This window comes from Oratosquilla oratoria, chromosome 40 (assembly GCF_046742065.1).
Source record: "Oratosquilla oratoria isolate Oo_2021 chromosome 40, ASM4674206v1, whole genome shotgun sequence".
Taxonomy (NCBI): Eukaryota; Metazoa; Arthropoda; class Malacostraca; order Stomatopoda; family Squillidae; genus Oratosquilla; species Oratosquilla oratoria.
In genome coordinates, this window is record NC_134816.1 from 15405460 (window position 1) to 15420459 (window position 15000).

At 41.9% G+C, this 15000-nt stretch overlaps 1 protein-coding gene across 1 annotated transcript; it reads left to right on the plus strand.

Annotated features, from left to right (window-relative positions):
• Positions 1 to 14115: 14115 nt before the first annotated feature.
• LOC143020448 (general transcription factor II-I repeat domain-containing protein 2A-like) lies at positions 14116 to 14427 on the plus strand. The gene has a single exon (XM_076176868.1). It carries the CDS (start codon positions 14116 to 14118, stop codon positions 14425 to 14427), a length of 312 nt encoding a protein of 103 aa, XP_076032983.1.
• Positions 14428 to 15000: the final 573 nt, after the last annotated feature.

A 15000-nucleotide genomic window follows, 5' to 3' on the forward strand; every position in this document is an offset into this window, starting at 1 on the left:
TAATCTACAAACCCTTCGTTACCGATTAGATAGGGTGTCACGGGGATTGATAGAAAGTTTTGGTTGCAGCCAGAATAACAGGAAAAGGGCTACCTATGAGGTAAGGTATCTGTCTTCATGGTGTCGATTTCATATAACACTTGATTTTAACACCATGGCTACGACGACTGACACCACACAATTTTATTCAGCCCATGAATGAACCTTAAACAAAATCGCCTGCCATCATCCACAATATAAGTTAATAAAGTAAAAGTGTGATACCTTGGGACTGAGCAGACAACACGCACAAACAAGGCCAGTCCAACACTTCCCTGCCATATGTAAATCCTATCCTTTCACGAAAGTTTTGTGTATTCACCCAGGTGGGAAAAGGAGGACATTTTCTCGACCTATGGTTTTCGTCCAAAGTTCTCCACTGAGAGGTGGGGTGGCGAGGTTGGGGATGTCCACAAGTACAACGCGACGGTATGCAACTAAATAATAATAATAATTTCATCTTCTCTACCGATTTCCTCGTTTGCTTGCAGCTACACATTCTGTTCTTCCAGCTCCCTTACTTTCTCCGTTTCTCATTTTTTCCCCTTTTTACTATTTTGTTCCTCTCTACTCTTGTCCTTCTCTTATATATTCCTACTTGTCGCAACTCTTATTTATGCCAATGTTCTCGTTCATTCTATCCCTCTATTCCACATTTTCTCCTTTCTCTTTTCTCATTTAATGTTCACTTTCTCTCCACTCCCATTTCCACCTCCCATTTACTTATACACTTTCTTTTCTAATCCCTCTCTGTTCCACCCGCCTCCACTTTGTTATTTTCCCCATCACCGTCCTCCACGCTTGGCCCTTCCTCCTTCTTTTGAATCTCAACTTTCCATCTCACCACATCCATTCCTTCCTCTCCTCTCCATTCCGTCCTCCCCTTTCCAACATATCTGCGGATCATTCCCTCTCCCCTCGTCTCCCCTTCCTTCCCTTCCCTTCCCTCCTCCTCCCATTCCTTCTTCTACCCTTCCCCTGCCTTCAGTTAATTCCTCACCTTTCCGCCTCCTTACCCACCTTCACCTACAATCCCCTATTCTATCCCCTTCTCTGCCCCGTCCCCTCTCCATTCCTCACCTTTCCCACCGCCAATTCTTCCTCTCTTTTCCCATACTATTTCCTTTGTCTTCCTTCCTATCCTCCCCTTCCATCCTCATTCTTCCTCTTAACTGCTTTTCCCCTCATGTTCATTTACCTTAAAGTTTCATTCGTTCCCCTTCTTTCCTTCACTGTCTTTTCCCTTCCTTACCCTTCCATCACTTTTCCTTTCCCTTCCCTTCCCTTCCCTTCCCTTCCCTTCCCTTCTTTCCCTTCCCTTCCCTTCCCTTCCCTTCCCTTCCCTTCCCTTCCCTTCCCTTCCCTTCCCTTCCCTTCCTTTCCCTTTCCCTTCCCTTCCCTTCCCTTCCCTTCCTATCCCTTCCCTTCCCTTCCCATCCCATCCCATCCCTTCCCTTCCCTTCCTATCCCTTCCCTTCCCTTCCCATCCCTTTCCTTCCCCTCCCTTCCCTTCCCTTCCCTTCCCTTCACTTCCCATCCCTTCCCTTCCCTTCCTATCCCTTCCCATCCCTTTCCTTCCCCTCCCTTCCCCTCCCTTCCCTTCCCTTCCCTTCCCTTCCCTTCCCTTCCCTTCCCTTCCCTTCCCTTCCCTTCCCTTCCCTTCCCTTCCCTTCCCTTCCCTTTCCTTCCCTTTCCCTTCCCTTCCCTTCCCTTCCCTTCCCTTCCCTTCCCTTCCCTTCCCTTCCCTTCCATTTTCCTCTCTTCCCTTCCCTTTCTTTCCTTTCCCTTCCCTTCCCTTCCCTTCCTATCCCTTCCCTTCCCTTCCCATCCCTTCCTATCCCTTCCCTTCCCTTCCCATCCCTTTCCTTCCCTTCCCTTCCCTTCCCTTCCCTTCCCTTCCCTTCCTTCCCTTCCCTTCCCTTCCCTTCCCTTCCCTTCCCTTCCCCTCTTTTCCCTTGCTTTCTATTCTTCTCTTTTCCCTTCCCTTCCCTTCTCCTCTTTTCCCTTCCCTTCCCTTCCCTTCCCCTTTCTTCCCTTCCCCTTCTTTTCCTTCCTTTCCTTTCCCTTCCTATTATTTTTATTTTCCCCTTTTCCCTTCTATCCATTCCCAACCCTTTCTTTATTCTCCTCTTCCCTTTACTTTCCTTTCAATCCCATCGTATATCCATCATTTCACTTCTCTGAAAATCCCTTCCCAAGTCTTCTCCTCCTCTTCCTTTAATTTCCTTCCCTTCCCGTCCTTCCATTTGCTCCCTCTCCTCTTCTTCCCTTCCATTTCTTTAAACCTTCCCCATGAAGCACTTCATTGCAATGACGTTGTTTACATATTTTATTCCGGATAACGATAAACAATTTTAGACTCTCAACTGACCATTAAACTACATTGGGGTTCTCCGGATTTTGTTCTGGACAGCGCCCGGCCGTTTGATTCACTTCGGTGCTGGATCTGGTCTTCAAAGACTCAACTCCGGACACTCCTCCTTCTCCTCTTTTCCCTTCCTCTACTCTACGCTATGCGTTCTCGTTTCTTAGTCCTCTTCTTCTTCCTCTTCGTAATATATTCTTCCCTTCTTTCCCCTCTCCATTCTTCCTCTTTCCTCCTCTACCCACCTCTTCTCTCCCATTCCCTCCCCTCTCCTCCTCTCCACTCCCTTCTTCTTCCCTTCCTTACGCCCCCCCCCACACCCTCGTGCATCTTCTTTGCCCAGCCATTCATTTTCACCTTCTTTCCCTCTCCGTTCCCATCACATTTCACCTCCTTTCCCGTCACTCTTTCTTACTTCCTGTCCCCTAACCTCCCCTCTTCTCCTCCCTTCCTGCTTCTCTTTCTTCCAATCACCCTTTGATTTGATTTTCCTTCTTTTCTTCCTTGCATCCTTTATGTTTTGCTCTACCTTTGTCTCTCCTTCTCTCCGTGCACTCTTCTTATTGGTACCTACCTCCCCTTACCCTGATAGCCTTAGTGAAATCCTCCCTCTACTTCCCCGTTCCCTCTTTATGTTTTTTTTTCTTCCCTCCCTTCCTTCTCTCCCTTTCCCACTCCCCTTCCCTTCCCTTCCTTTCCCTTCTCGCTCTCCCTCCGGCTCTCTTCTTTCTTCTTCCCTCCCTCACTTCCTTCTCTCCTTCTTTTATTTCCTTCTCCATCCAGTGTCCTTCGCCCATCCCCAGCATGAACACTACTTCCCCTTCCCCTTCTTGAATCTCCAGTAAGATTTCATCTCCCACTCCCCTCATCCTCATCTTTCTCCTTCATCACCTACATGTCACTTCCTTCACTATCCATTTACCCTTTTCCTTGTCCTCCCCTTCCCTTTCTACCCTCCCTTTTCTTTTCTTTCCTCCCTCCTTATTCCCTCCCCTCCTTTCCTCTATTTTTCTCTTCTATTCTCTTCTACCCCCTTTCTTTCCCCTTCCTCCGCCTCCCCTTTATCTACGGTACCTTTTTAATTTTCCCTTTTCTCCTCTCCTCTCCTCTTCTCCCTTTCATCTTCTTTTCCTTCCACGCTTGCACTCTCCCCTCCTTAAGCTTTGCACCATTCTCACCAATCCTGAGTCCCGGTCAAGGTCTTCTTTCCCTCCCTTTTCCTTTCCTTCCCTCTCCCCCTCTCCCCTTTCCTCCAACCACTCTCACTAATCTCCCCTTGTCTCACCTCTCACTGTCTTTCCTCCCCTTCTCTTTTTCTCTTCCCCTGCATTCTACAGGCATTGTAACACCCTTCTCCCTTTCTCCTTTTTCCTCTCCTCTTCCCCCCCCCCTCGTTCTTCCTTTCCCCTCCACCCTTATCCGTTCTTCTTTCCTCCCCCTCCTCACCTCTCCTCTCCTCCATTCTCCTTCTTTTCCCTTCTCCCCCTCTTCACTTCATCTCTCTACCCTTCTCCCCCTCCTCTTCTTTTCTCCTCCTTTTCCCTTCTCCCCAACCTCCCTTCTTCTACACACACTTATTTTCTCTTTCATTACTTCTCACGTACACCTCAATTCATTCCTTTCCTTCCTTCTCCCTCCCCCTCCTTTTTTCCCTTCATTTCCTCTTCTTCTTCTCTCATTTTTCTCGCTTCACCCCTGCTCCCCCACTTCTTACTCCACATCTCAGCTTCTCCCCTCCCTCTTCTCCCCCCCCCATCACTTTCTTTCCTCCATCTGTATTCCTCTCCTTTATTTCCCCCTACCTCTCTTCCTACCCTCCTCCATTCTTTCTCGTCATCCCTTCTTATCATCCTTCCTTCTCTCACTTTCACCGTCTCCTCTCCTCCCTTCTTCTTACAGACCTTCCTCTCCTCCTCGCTTCCCTTTCTTCCCTCCTAATACCTTCTCTCTCATCTCTTCCCTCCCCCTTCTTCCCAGCCTCCTTGTTGCATGATGATGATCAGCACGTCGGAATCAATGATGAAGTTCAAGAAAGGAGCCAGCCGAGGCCCGACAGCCGCTGTGGCCATTTGCACGTGCTCCCCCCACCACCACCACCACTCCCAAGTCCCGCATCCCCCTCCCCTCTCCTACTCCATCTCTTTCTTCCCTCCCACTTCCTTCTTCCTACTATTGTCCGTCCTCTTTCGCTCTCCCTACATTTACTTTTTCCCTCTTCTCAATCCCCATACCCCAGAGGTGTCAAACACGTGGCCCGCCACACTCCTATAGACGGCCCGCAGCACATTTGCTGCTTTATGTTTATACATACATACATACATAGATACATACATACATACATACATACATACATACATACATACATACATACATACATACATACATACATACATACATACATACATATACCAAGGCTTTTTCCCCCTTACAAGGGAGGTAGCCAAAAAGGAAAAGGCATAACATCATTCCCACCCATTCCATCCCTGAATACACTCCACACCCCTCCACCCTCCCTCTTATCTTAGCACCTCCTGGATGACGGGTCATCCCTGCACCTTGTCCACTGCCCTGGGTCAGAAGAAGTGTCGCAAGACACAGCACATCCACAGCAAGGCCGCTTCATTAAATCGGCGACCCCTCCTCGCCGTCCCCCCATTACATAAAAGGAGAGGACGGGGAGAAATCCCTTCAGGGCTGCGTCAAATTTTGCTCACACATACTACCTCACCCCCCCCCGCCCATTCCACCTCATGCAATTACAACATCATCCATATACAACCATTCTCCATTCACCCCTGTCTTCTGTCCTCTCCCGTCCTTCCTCAACAGACATTCCCCTCTTCCCTAAAGCCCCCTTCACCCCATCCATCCACCTCATCCTAGGACGTCCCCTCATGTTCACTCCCTCCACATCTGCCTTCCATACCTCTTTTACTAGTCTTTCTTCACTCATTCTTTCCATGTGTCCATACCATCCGAATATTCTTTCATCAACCCTATCTCCCAGCTCCTTTTCCACCCCTGTTCTCATCCTCACCTCCTCATTTCTCACTCTTTCTAGCCTAGTAACCCTCATCATACTTCTCAGACACCTCATCTCAAACACATTCAAACTCCTTCTCTCTTTCTCTCTTATGTTCCATGTTTCTGCCCCATACAGTGCTGTTGGCACAATCACTCCTTCATACAGTCTCCTCTTAGCATCCATTCCCAAATGTCTATTGTAACGTAATATTAGATATTACGTCATATGTGTAATTATGTTATAGAATTGTGTTCCTTTGTATTACATAACTATGTTCATATTTCTTGTCTATGTATGTATTGTAACAATGTTAAGCAGTAACGCCCGTCCACTATATGTAATCTTGCCTACGTGCGGAGAAAGGTGCGCACTCTTGTAGAACAAACAGACAAGCGAAATCCTGAATAGTTCGGAGCGCACAGATTTGACAGTTACTAAATAAGTAGATTGTTCAAGCTCACTCGCACCCTTCACCGGAAGTATCTCGCTTCCGGTCCAATGGTATATAAGCGGTGGAAATTACTCACACTTTGTCATTTTCTCGCATATTGATCTCTTGATAAAAACTAGAAGTTTAGACTCATGAGACGATTGGTGTGAAGTGATCACCCTTTTTGCCTACATTACGTGTCTTATATACATTGCATTACTTTATACTTATATTTGTACTTATTACTTATTTTGATACATGTTCCTGATCTCTTTGTACTTAGATAGTACCATATTGTATACGTATCTTGTGTTTCTTATTTGAACGATACTTTCCATATTCTTATAATCATGTAACGGTCCCATTGACCCTACTGCCCATTCTCTTTTGTGTTGATTGCCTGTAAATATTTTCCATGATATTAATAATTTCGTTTACTAGTTTTATCGCTAGTTTAATATTCCTTTCCTGGAATCTTCTTTGTTACCTTTACTTCTAGTCTTACGAATTATCTAGGCCCTGACCAGATAATTCAGTCCTACAGTGACTTCTAGAAGTGAGCTGGTTCTTAAGCACTTATCCGTTATACGTAACGTCTCTTCACATAACCAGCCCGTCCCGTAACAAAGTGGCGACCCTTGCCAAGGATATTTTATCAGGTATTTAACACATTCTTTTAGAGATGGATGATATAATTCAAGAATTCGTTCAAAATCCCAAGGTAAGTTTCTTAAAGAAACAAACTAAAGACACTTTGATAGAAATAGGCAAGCACTTTGGAGTAGACATTGATACAAGTTTGCGAAAGAAAAAATTTCTTCAGGAACTCGTTGAAAATCTGATCGAAGATGATATCTTATCTCCAGAAGAGGTTAAAGCTATACAAATTCCTTCAAATAGGTTAGAAATAGAGGCACGACTAACTGAACTTAAGATTAAGGAGATTGAATTAAAGGTCAGGAGAGTAGAAATTGAGGAGGAAGCTAAATTGAAACAAATGCAAATTGAGGCAGAATTTAAAGCTAAAGAGGAGGAAACTAAACTGAAACAAATGCAAATTGAGGCAGAATTTAAAGCTAGAGAAGAGGAAGCTAAAGTGAAACAAGTAGCTAAAGAGGACGAAACTAAAATCAAATTGGCAGAATTTAAAGCTAGAGAAGAGGAAGCTAAAGTGAAACAAGTAGAGTTAGAATTAAAGAAGACAGAAGTAGAAGCTAAGATTGTTGATAGACAACCCGTAGTTCAGGAAGGTCATATAGATATTTCCAAGTATGTAAAGCTTTTACCCCAATTTTCAGAAGGAGAACCAGAAATTTTCTTTCTTCAGTGGGAAAAATTGGCGCAACAGTTACAAATCCCTAAAGAAAATTGGCCATTAATCATTCAAACACAATTTAAGGGTAAGGCTCAGCAAATTTATACTTCTCTTTCAGAAGCAGAAAGCGAGTATGATAATATGAAAGCTTGTATTTTAAAAGCTTATGAACTAATACCAGAGGCCTATAGACAGAAATTCCGTAATTATAGGAAGACACCTCAGTTAACATACGTAGAATATGCGGCTCAACAAGAGAGGTTATTCAATAGGTGGTGTTTGGCTAGTGAAACGGACACCTTAGATAGACTTAAACAGTTGATTTTATTGGAGCAGTTTAAGAATACCTTAGAGACAGATCTTAGGATTTTTATAGATGATCATGTTCCCGAAACTTTAACTAAAGCTGCTGTATTGGCTGATGAGTTCACACTAAATCATAAACCTAAGTCAAGACAAATGGAATCCCAAAAGTCAAAGTCATATATTCCAGATTCAACAAAATACTCTGATCCTTGGTCCCCAAAGAAACACTTTGAAAATCAGTCTAGCCCATCACATTTCAATTACAGGTCTGATTTCAATCAATATCCTCCAAACCAACCTTGGCAAAGAATGGAAAGGTTTAAGACTAATCCCCCTGTAACTTGTTCATATTGTAAAAAGGCTGGCCATCACATTTCAAATTGCAGAAAGAGACTGGCACCCTCATTCTCCAATAAGACACCAACTCTTGTAAGTAATATAAAATCAGATGATTCAAAATCCTCTATTCAGGATAAACTACCAAAGAAGCCGGTATTGTCAAGTAATGTAGAACCCTCCTCATCAGATCATGATCCTTGTTTCAAACCATTTGTATCTTCAGGAACTATATCTCATAGTAGTAGTTCACAACAATATCCTATTTCCATACTCCGAGACACAGGAGCAAAGCAAAGTCTGATTTTAAATTCTGTCTTGCAGAATCTGGGTGAGTCATATACAGGTTATGATATATTGATAGAAGGAGTTGGAGGAATTGTAAAATGTCCATTACATAATGTTTTCTTGCGGTCTGATTTAACAACCGGAATGGTTAAAGTAGCAGTAGTAGACTCTCTTCCCATAGTAGGAATATCCTTATTGTTGGCCAATGACATCGCTGGAAGCAAAGTCATTTCTCCCTTAATAACAAATAACCCTAAGACCTCAGTAGAACCTTCAGATAACTTACAGTTGTTTCCCGCTTGTGCTGTAACCAGATCTCAGTACAAGAAATCTGAAGAGGAGACCTATAATTTAGAATCCCTATTCTCCCAAACTGACCCATCTTCTTCTTCACCAGTTTCTCTATCTAGAGCAGAATTAATCAAAGAACAGAAGTCAGATCCTTCTCTTAAAAATTTGTACGAGTTTGTTTCATCTCCAGAAGAAGTTGAAAATATGTCACGAGGTTTCTATATAGAAAACAGAGTCCTAATGCGAAAATGGAGAGCATCCACCGCAACCGCTGACCAGCCATGGCAAGTAAGGAATCAAATAGTCCTCCCTCTTGGTTTCAGGAATAATGTTCTAAGATTGGCTCATGATACTCCCTTAGCAGGTCACTTAGGGGTAAGAAAGACCTTGTTCAACATAACCCAACATTTCCATTGGCCCACGGTTGTCAAAGATGTTGCCCAATATTGTAAAACATGTCATACATGTCAACTTGTAGGTAAGCCCAACCAGAAAATTGTAGAAGCTCCACTTCATCCCATTCCTGTAATGGAAGAGCCATTTAAAAAAGTTCTTATTGACTGTGTAGGACCTTTACCTCCTTCAAGTAAAGGAAATCAGTACATTCTCACAATCATGTGTATGAGCACTCGTTTTCCAGAAGCAATTCCTTTGAAAAATATTAAAGCTCAAAACATAATCAGAGAAATGTTGAAATATTTCACTATGGTAGGATTTCCCAAGAACATTCAAAGTGATCAAGGAAGTAATTTTCTTTCCAACAAGTTTAGAGAAACTCTTGTAACACTAGGTATAAATCATGTAACTTCCTCCGCCTATCATCCTCAATCACAAGGTGCTCTAGAGCGCTTTCACCAAACGCTCAAGACAATGTTAAGAATCTTCTGTGCTGAGAACACTCGAAATTGGGAAGACGGACTCCCCTTTTTGTTGTTCGCCACCCGAACAACAATTCAAGAAAGCCTTGGATTCAGCCCGTCAGAATTAGTCTTCGGTCATGAAGTCCGTGGTCCCCTAAAGATACTTCATGAACAATGGATGAAAGAAGAACCACCAGTTCCTTCTTTGAAATACGTGTCCCAGGTCACCGAGAAGTTGTTAGAAGCTTGGAAGTTGGCAAGAGAGAACTTGACGAATGCTCAACGAATAATGAAAGGTCGGTATGATAAAAATTCTAAACTTAGAACTTTCTCTCCAGGAGATCAAGTGTTACTTTATCTTCCCATACCAGGAGATCCATTGCAGGCTAAATACAAAGGACCCTATGAAGTCTTGTTCAGAGCCAGTGATCTCAACTACATAATCAAAACTCCAGACAGAAGAAAGAGTTCCCGTCTCTGTCACATAAATACCTTAAAACCTTATCATTCCAGAGATCCAATTCCAATTTGCAGCTCTACCACAATAGAATCGGAGGAGCCTCCTGATAACCTGCCTAATCCTCCTGAGATTCCCTTGGAAAACTCTCAGATACTACAAAATCTTCAGATAAAAGTAGGACACTTATTTGAGAAACAAGGTAAAGACATTCTTTCTCTCTTAAGAAGTTTTTCAAAATTATTTCTAGATTCCCCAAGATTCACTTCTTTGATAGAACATGAAATAATTCTAGACTCGCCAAGAGCTATCAAACAAGCCCCTTATAGAGTCAATCCAAAAAAGAAGGAGTTCATAAAAGCAGAAATAAACACTCTGCTTCAACAGGGAATAATTGAACCCTCCAGTAGTCCTTGGGCATCTCCTTGCATTCTTGTCCCTAAATCTGACAATTCTTATCGCCTGTGCATTGACTACAGGAAAATCAATGCCCATACTAAGGCCGATGCTTTTCCTATCCCTAGGATAGATGATATCATAGACAGTCTAGGAACTGCCAAGTATGTATCCAAGTTGGATATGTTAAGGGGATACTATCAAATCCCGGTACACCCTCGCTCAAGAGAAGTTACCGCTTTCATTACGGAAGAGGGTTTGTTTCAACTCCAAGCAATGCCATTTGGGCTTAAAAATGCCCCTGCCACTTACCAAAGAATGATAAGTAATCTTGTTGCAGGATTGCCAGGAGTAAAAACTTATCTAGATGATGTGATAATATTTAGTCAGTCTTGGACAGAACACATTGAACACTTAAATAATTTCTTTTATAGAGCAGACCAAGCAAACCTTACCATCAATTTGTCCAAATGTGATTTCGGACATACACAGGTCCCCTATTTGGGATTTAAAGTTGGAAATTCCCAAGTGTTTCCAATAGACGCCAAGATAAAAGCCATCAAGGATGTACCAACACCCACTAATCGTAGAGAGGTACGTCGTTTCCTTGGAATGAGTGGCTATTATCGCCGTTTTTGTCCAAATTTTTCAGATGTAGCAGAACCATTGACTGACCTGTTGAGAAAAGACCACGACTTCGTGTGGACACCTACCTGTGAGACGGCCTTCAAAAACCTGAAGTCCCTTCTCACTAACGCACCAGTTCTAAGGGCACCCGATTTCCAACGACCCTTTCTTCTGCAAGTCGACGCCAGCGACACCGGTATCGGTGCCGCCCTCTTGCAAGAACACAATGAAGTTCTTCACGCTATCGCCTACTACAGCAAGAAGCTGTCCCTTGCGCAGAAGAACTACTCAACAATTGAGAAGGAGACGCTCGCTTTGGTCCAGGCCCTTATCCACTTCGAAGTCTACCTGGGTTCCTCAACTACCATTCAAGTATATTCGGATCACAACCCCTTAAAGTTCCTACAGACTATGAAAAACAAGAATCCGAGACTTACACGTTGCAGTTTATTTCTCCAACCCTTTAATCTAACAATTCATCACATTAAAGGCGTCCTTAATGTTTTAGCCGACGTCCTTTCTAGAACATAGCTTTTCAACAGAAAGTTAAAAGCTTTCCCAAACGGTGGAGGTATAACGTAATATTAGATATTACGTCATATGCGTAATTATGTTATAAAATTGTGTTCCTTTGTATTACATAACTATGTTCATATTTCTTGTCTATGTATGTATTGTAACAATGTTAAGCAGTAACGCCCGTCCACTATATGTAATCTTGCCTACGTGCGGAGAAAGGTGCGCACTCTTGTAGAACAAACAGACAAGCGAAATCCTGAATAGTTCGGAGCGCACAGATTTGACAGTTACTAAATAAGTAGATTGTTCAAGCGAGTCGAGGGTCTTAAAACTACCCATGTTGACGTGTGTTAACTTACCCTCCTCCCCCCTTTGCGCTCACCCGCACCCTTCACCGGAAGTATCCCGCTTCAGGTCTAATGGTATATAAGCGGTGGAAATCACTCACACTTTGTCATTTTCTCGCATATTGATCTCTTGATAAAAACTAGAAGTTTAGACTCATGAGACGATTGGTGTGAAGTGATCACCCTTTTTGCCTACATTACGTGTCTTATATACATTGCATTACTTTATACTTATATTTGTACTTATTACTTATTTTGATACATGTTCCTGATCTCTTTGTACTTAGATAGTACCATATTGTATACGTATCTTGTGTTTCTTATTTGAACGATACTTTCCATATTCTTATAATCATGTAACGGTCCCATTGACCCTACTGCCCATTCTCTTTTGTGTTGATTGCCTGTAAATATTTTCTATGATATTAATAATTTCGTTTACTAGTTTTATCGCTAGTTTAATATTCCTTTCCTGGAATCTTCTTTGTTACCTTTACTTCTAGTCTTACGAATTATCTAGGCCCTGACCAGATAATTCAGTCCTACAGTGACTTCTAGAAGTGAGCTGGTTCTTAAGCACTTATCCGTTATACGTAACGTCTCTTCACATAACCAGCCCGTCCCGTAACACTATTCCTCATTACACTCTTAAACCCACCAAGGCATTTACTCGCTTCTCTCAATCTACATTCTACCTCCACCTTCACTCCACCTTTTCCTGCCACATTTGCACCCAAGTATCTAAAACTATCCACTTCCTCCAGTCGCTCTCCCTTAATGCTCACTTCCAGTCTGGTGCCAGTCTGACCCCTTGTACATCTCATCACCTTACTTTTACCCACATTTATCTTTAGATTAACCTAGTCTTTCATCTTTTAAAGTTATCACTTAAAGCTATTAATCAAATGGCTCTCTGTCTTTTTACATCATACATATTTATAATGTTTTAAACCGTGGCCATTTCGTCGCGTCGACTCTTTACTTTACGTATTAAACGTGAACGTAATATGGCAGTCTCTTGCTTTATCCGGCCTTCGAGCACGACCACTAGTGTTGTTTTGTCCCTCAATTCAGTTGAACTATTGGAGCTTTACGTCTACCCAATATATCTTTTACAGAAGTACTTTGAACCACTTTCATATTGTTTTCAAAGAAAAGAACTGTTAACGAAGAACATCTTATGGTGCAGGAAAAGTGAATATATATATATACATATATATATATATATATATACATATACATATATATACATATATATATATAATATACATATACATATATATATATATATAGACATATATATACATATATATATATATATATTGCTGAAGTGAATGGAAAACCAACGTGTTGTAAGCAAAATATAGCTGTGGCGAAGGAATATAACATTTGCAGGCATTACACAAGTACTCATGCTTCGAATTATGATGAATATAGTGGAAAGTTGCGTGAAGGAAAAGTTTGGGTGTTAGATCACTCAAAAAGCAAGACTCAATTTTTAAACGTGTTCATCAAGCCAGTGAGAGTCTAGTTCGTGCAAGTTATAGTACTGCACAAGAAATAGCTGTCTTCGAAACCTTTTTCGGAGGGAAACTTTATAATACAAGTATTTTTTCGGACGCAGAAGATATTTGCCCTGAAAACGTTAAGCATTAAAAAAAAAAAAAAAAAAAAAAAAAAAGACACGCCTCTCAAAAATATAGCTTCAGATAGAATCAATAAATTATCAGAAAATCTTAACGGTCAACTCAAAGAAAGAGTTTTTAAATTTGTAGTATTCTTTGTAGAAATTGGTGAAAGTACAGATGTAACTGACACGGCACAACTTGCAGTTTTTATACGTGGTGTAAATGAAAATATGTAGGTAACTGAAGAATTTGTGGAATTGGTACTGTGGAGGAAGGACGGGAGAGGACAGAAGATAGGGGTGAATGGAGAGGGGTTGTGTATAGATGATGCTATGATGCATGAGGGGGAGTGGGTGGGGGATGGGGGGGTGAGGAAGTATGTATGAAAAAAAAAATTGACGCAGCCAGAGAGGATTTCTCCCCGTCTTCTCCTTTTCTGCATGAGGGGACGGAAAGGGGTGTCGCCGAATTTATGAAGCGGTCTTGCTGTGGATGTGCTGTGTCTTGCGACACTGCTTCTGACCCAGGACAGTGGACAGGATGCAGGGATGACCCGTCATCCAGGAGGTGGGAGGGAGGAGGGTGGAGGGGAGTGGAATATATAGGAAATGGAATGGGTGGGAGTGGTTTCTATACCTTTTTCTTTGTGGCTACCCCCCATGTAGGGGGAAAAAGCCTTTGGTATATGTATGTATGTGTGTATGTATGTATGTATGTATGTATGTATGTATGTATGTATGTATGTATGTATGTATGTATGTATGTATGTATGTATGTATGTATGTATGTATGTATGTATGTATGTATGTATGTATGTATGGTACCAATGAAAGGAACAGCAACGGGAGATGATATATTTTTTAATTTGGTAGGTGCACTAGATAAAATGGGTGTTGACTGGATGAAAACTGTGAGTCTGGCTACAGATGGAGCACCTCAAATGGTTGGTAGAAAAGCTGGCGTGGCAACTAAGTTAAAGGAAAAAACTACTAACTGTAAACTTAGACCATCAAATTTACAGTATTCATTGCATAGTTCAGAGAGAAGTGTTTTGCTTTGTAGTAAGATATTAGATATGGATCATATCATGGATATTGCTATTAAGGCCGTGAACTTCATACGTGCACAAGGTCTGAACCACAGACAGTTCAACAGCTTATATGAGGATATTCACACTCATCCGCAGGCTTTGCCATAACACACTGATGTTCGGTGGTTAAGCCGAGGAGTTGGATTAAGTGAAATGCAAAAATTTTTGTGTGAAAAGGGAAATGACGTGCAGGAACTGGAAAACAAAGAATGAGTTATAGATCTAGTTTTCATGGTAGATATGACAGAACCCTTGCATTATCATAGTACAAGGCTACGAGTTCGCAATAAATTAATGATAGGTTTATATGACTATCTGTGCTTTTGAGCTGAAGCTTAAACTTTTTGAACAACAACTAGCAGCAGGTAATACTGATGACAGAACCCTTGCATTATCATAGTACAAGGCTACGAGTTCGCAATAAATTAGTGACGGTTTACATGACTATCTGTGCCTTTGAGCTGAAGCTTAAACTTTTTGAACAACAACTAGCAGCAGGTAATACTGCACGTTTTCCAACTCTAAAGTCCCTGCAAGACGCACCTGAGTTTTATGGTGATATTAACATCAAAAAGTATTGTAACAGGAACTCCAATTTAGCGATCGAATTCGGAGAAATATTTGCAAACTTTAAAACCTTGAACATGATTTTTCTATTTTTCACAGCCCTTTTGCTGTTAG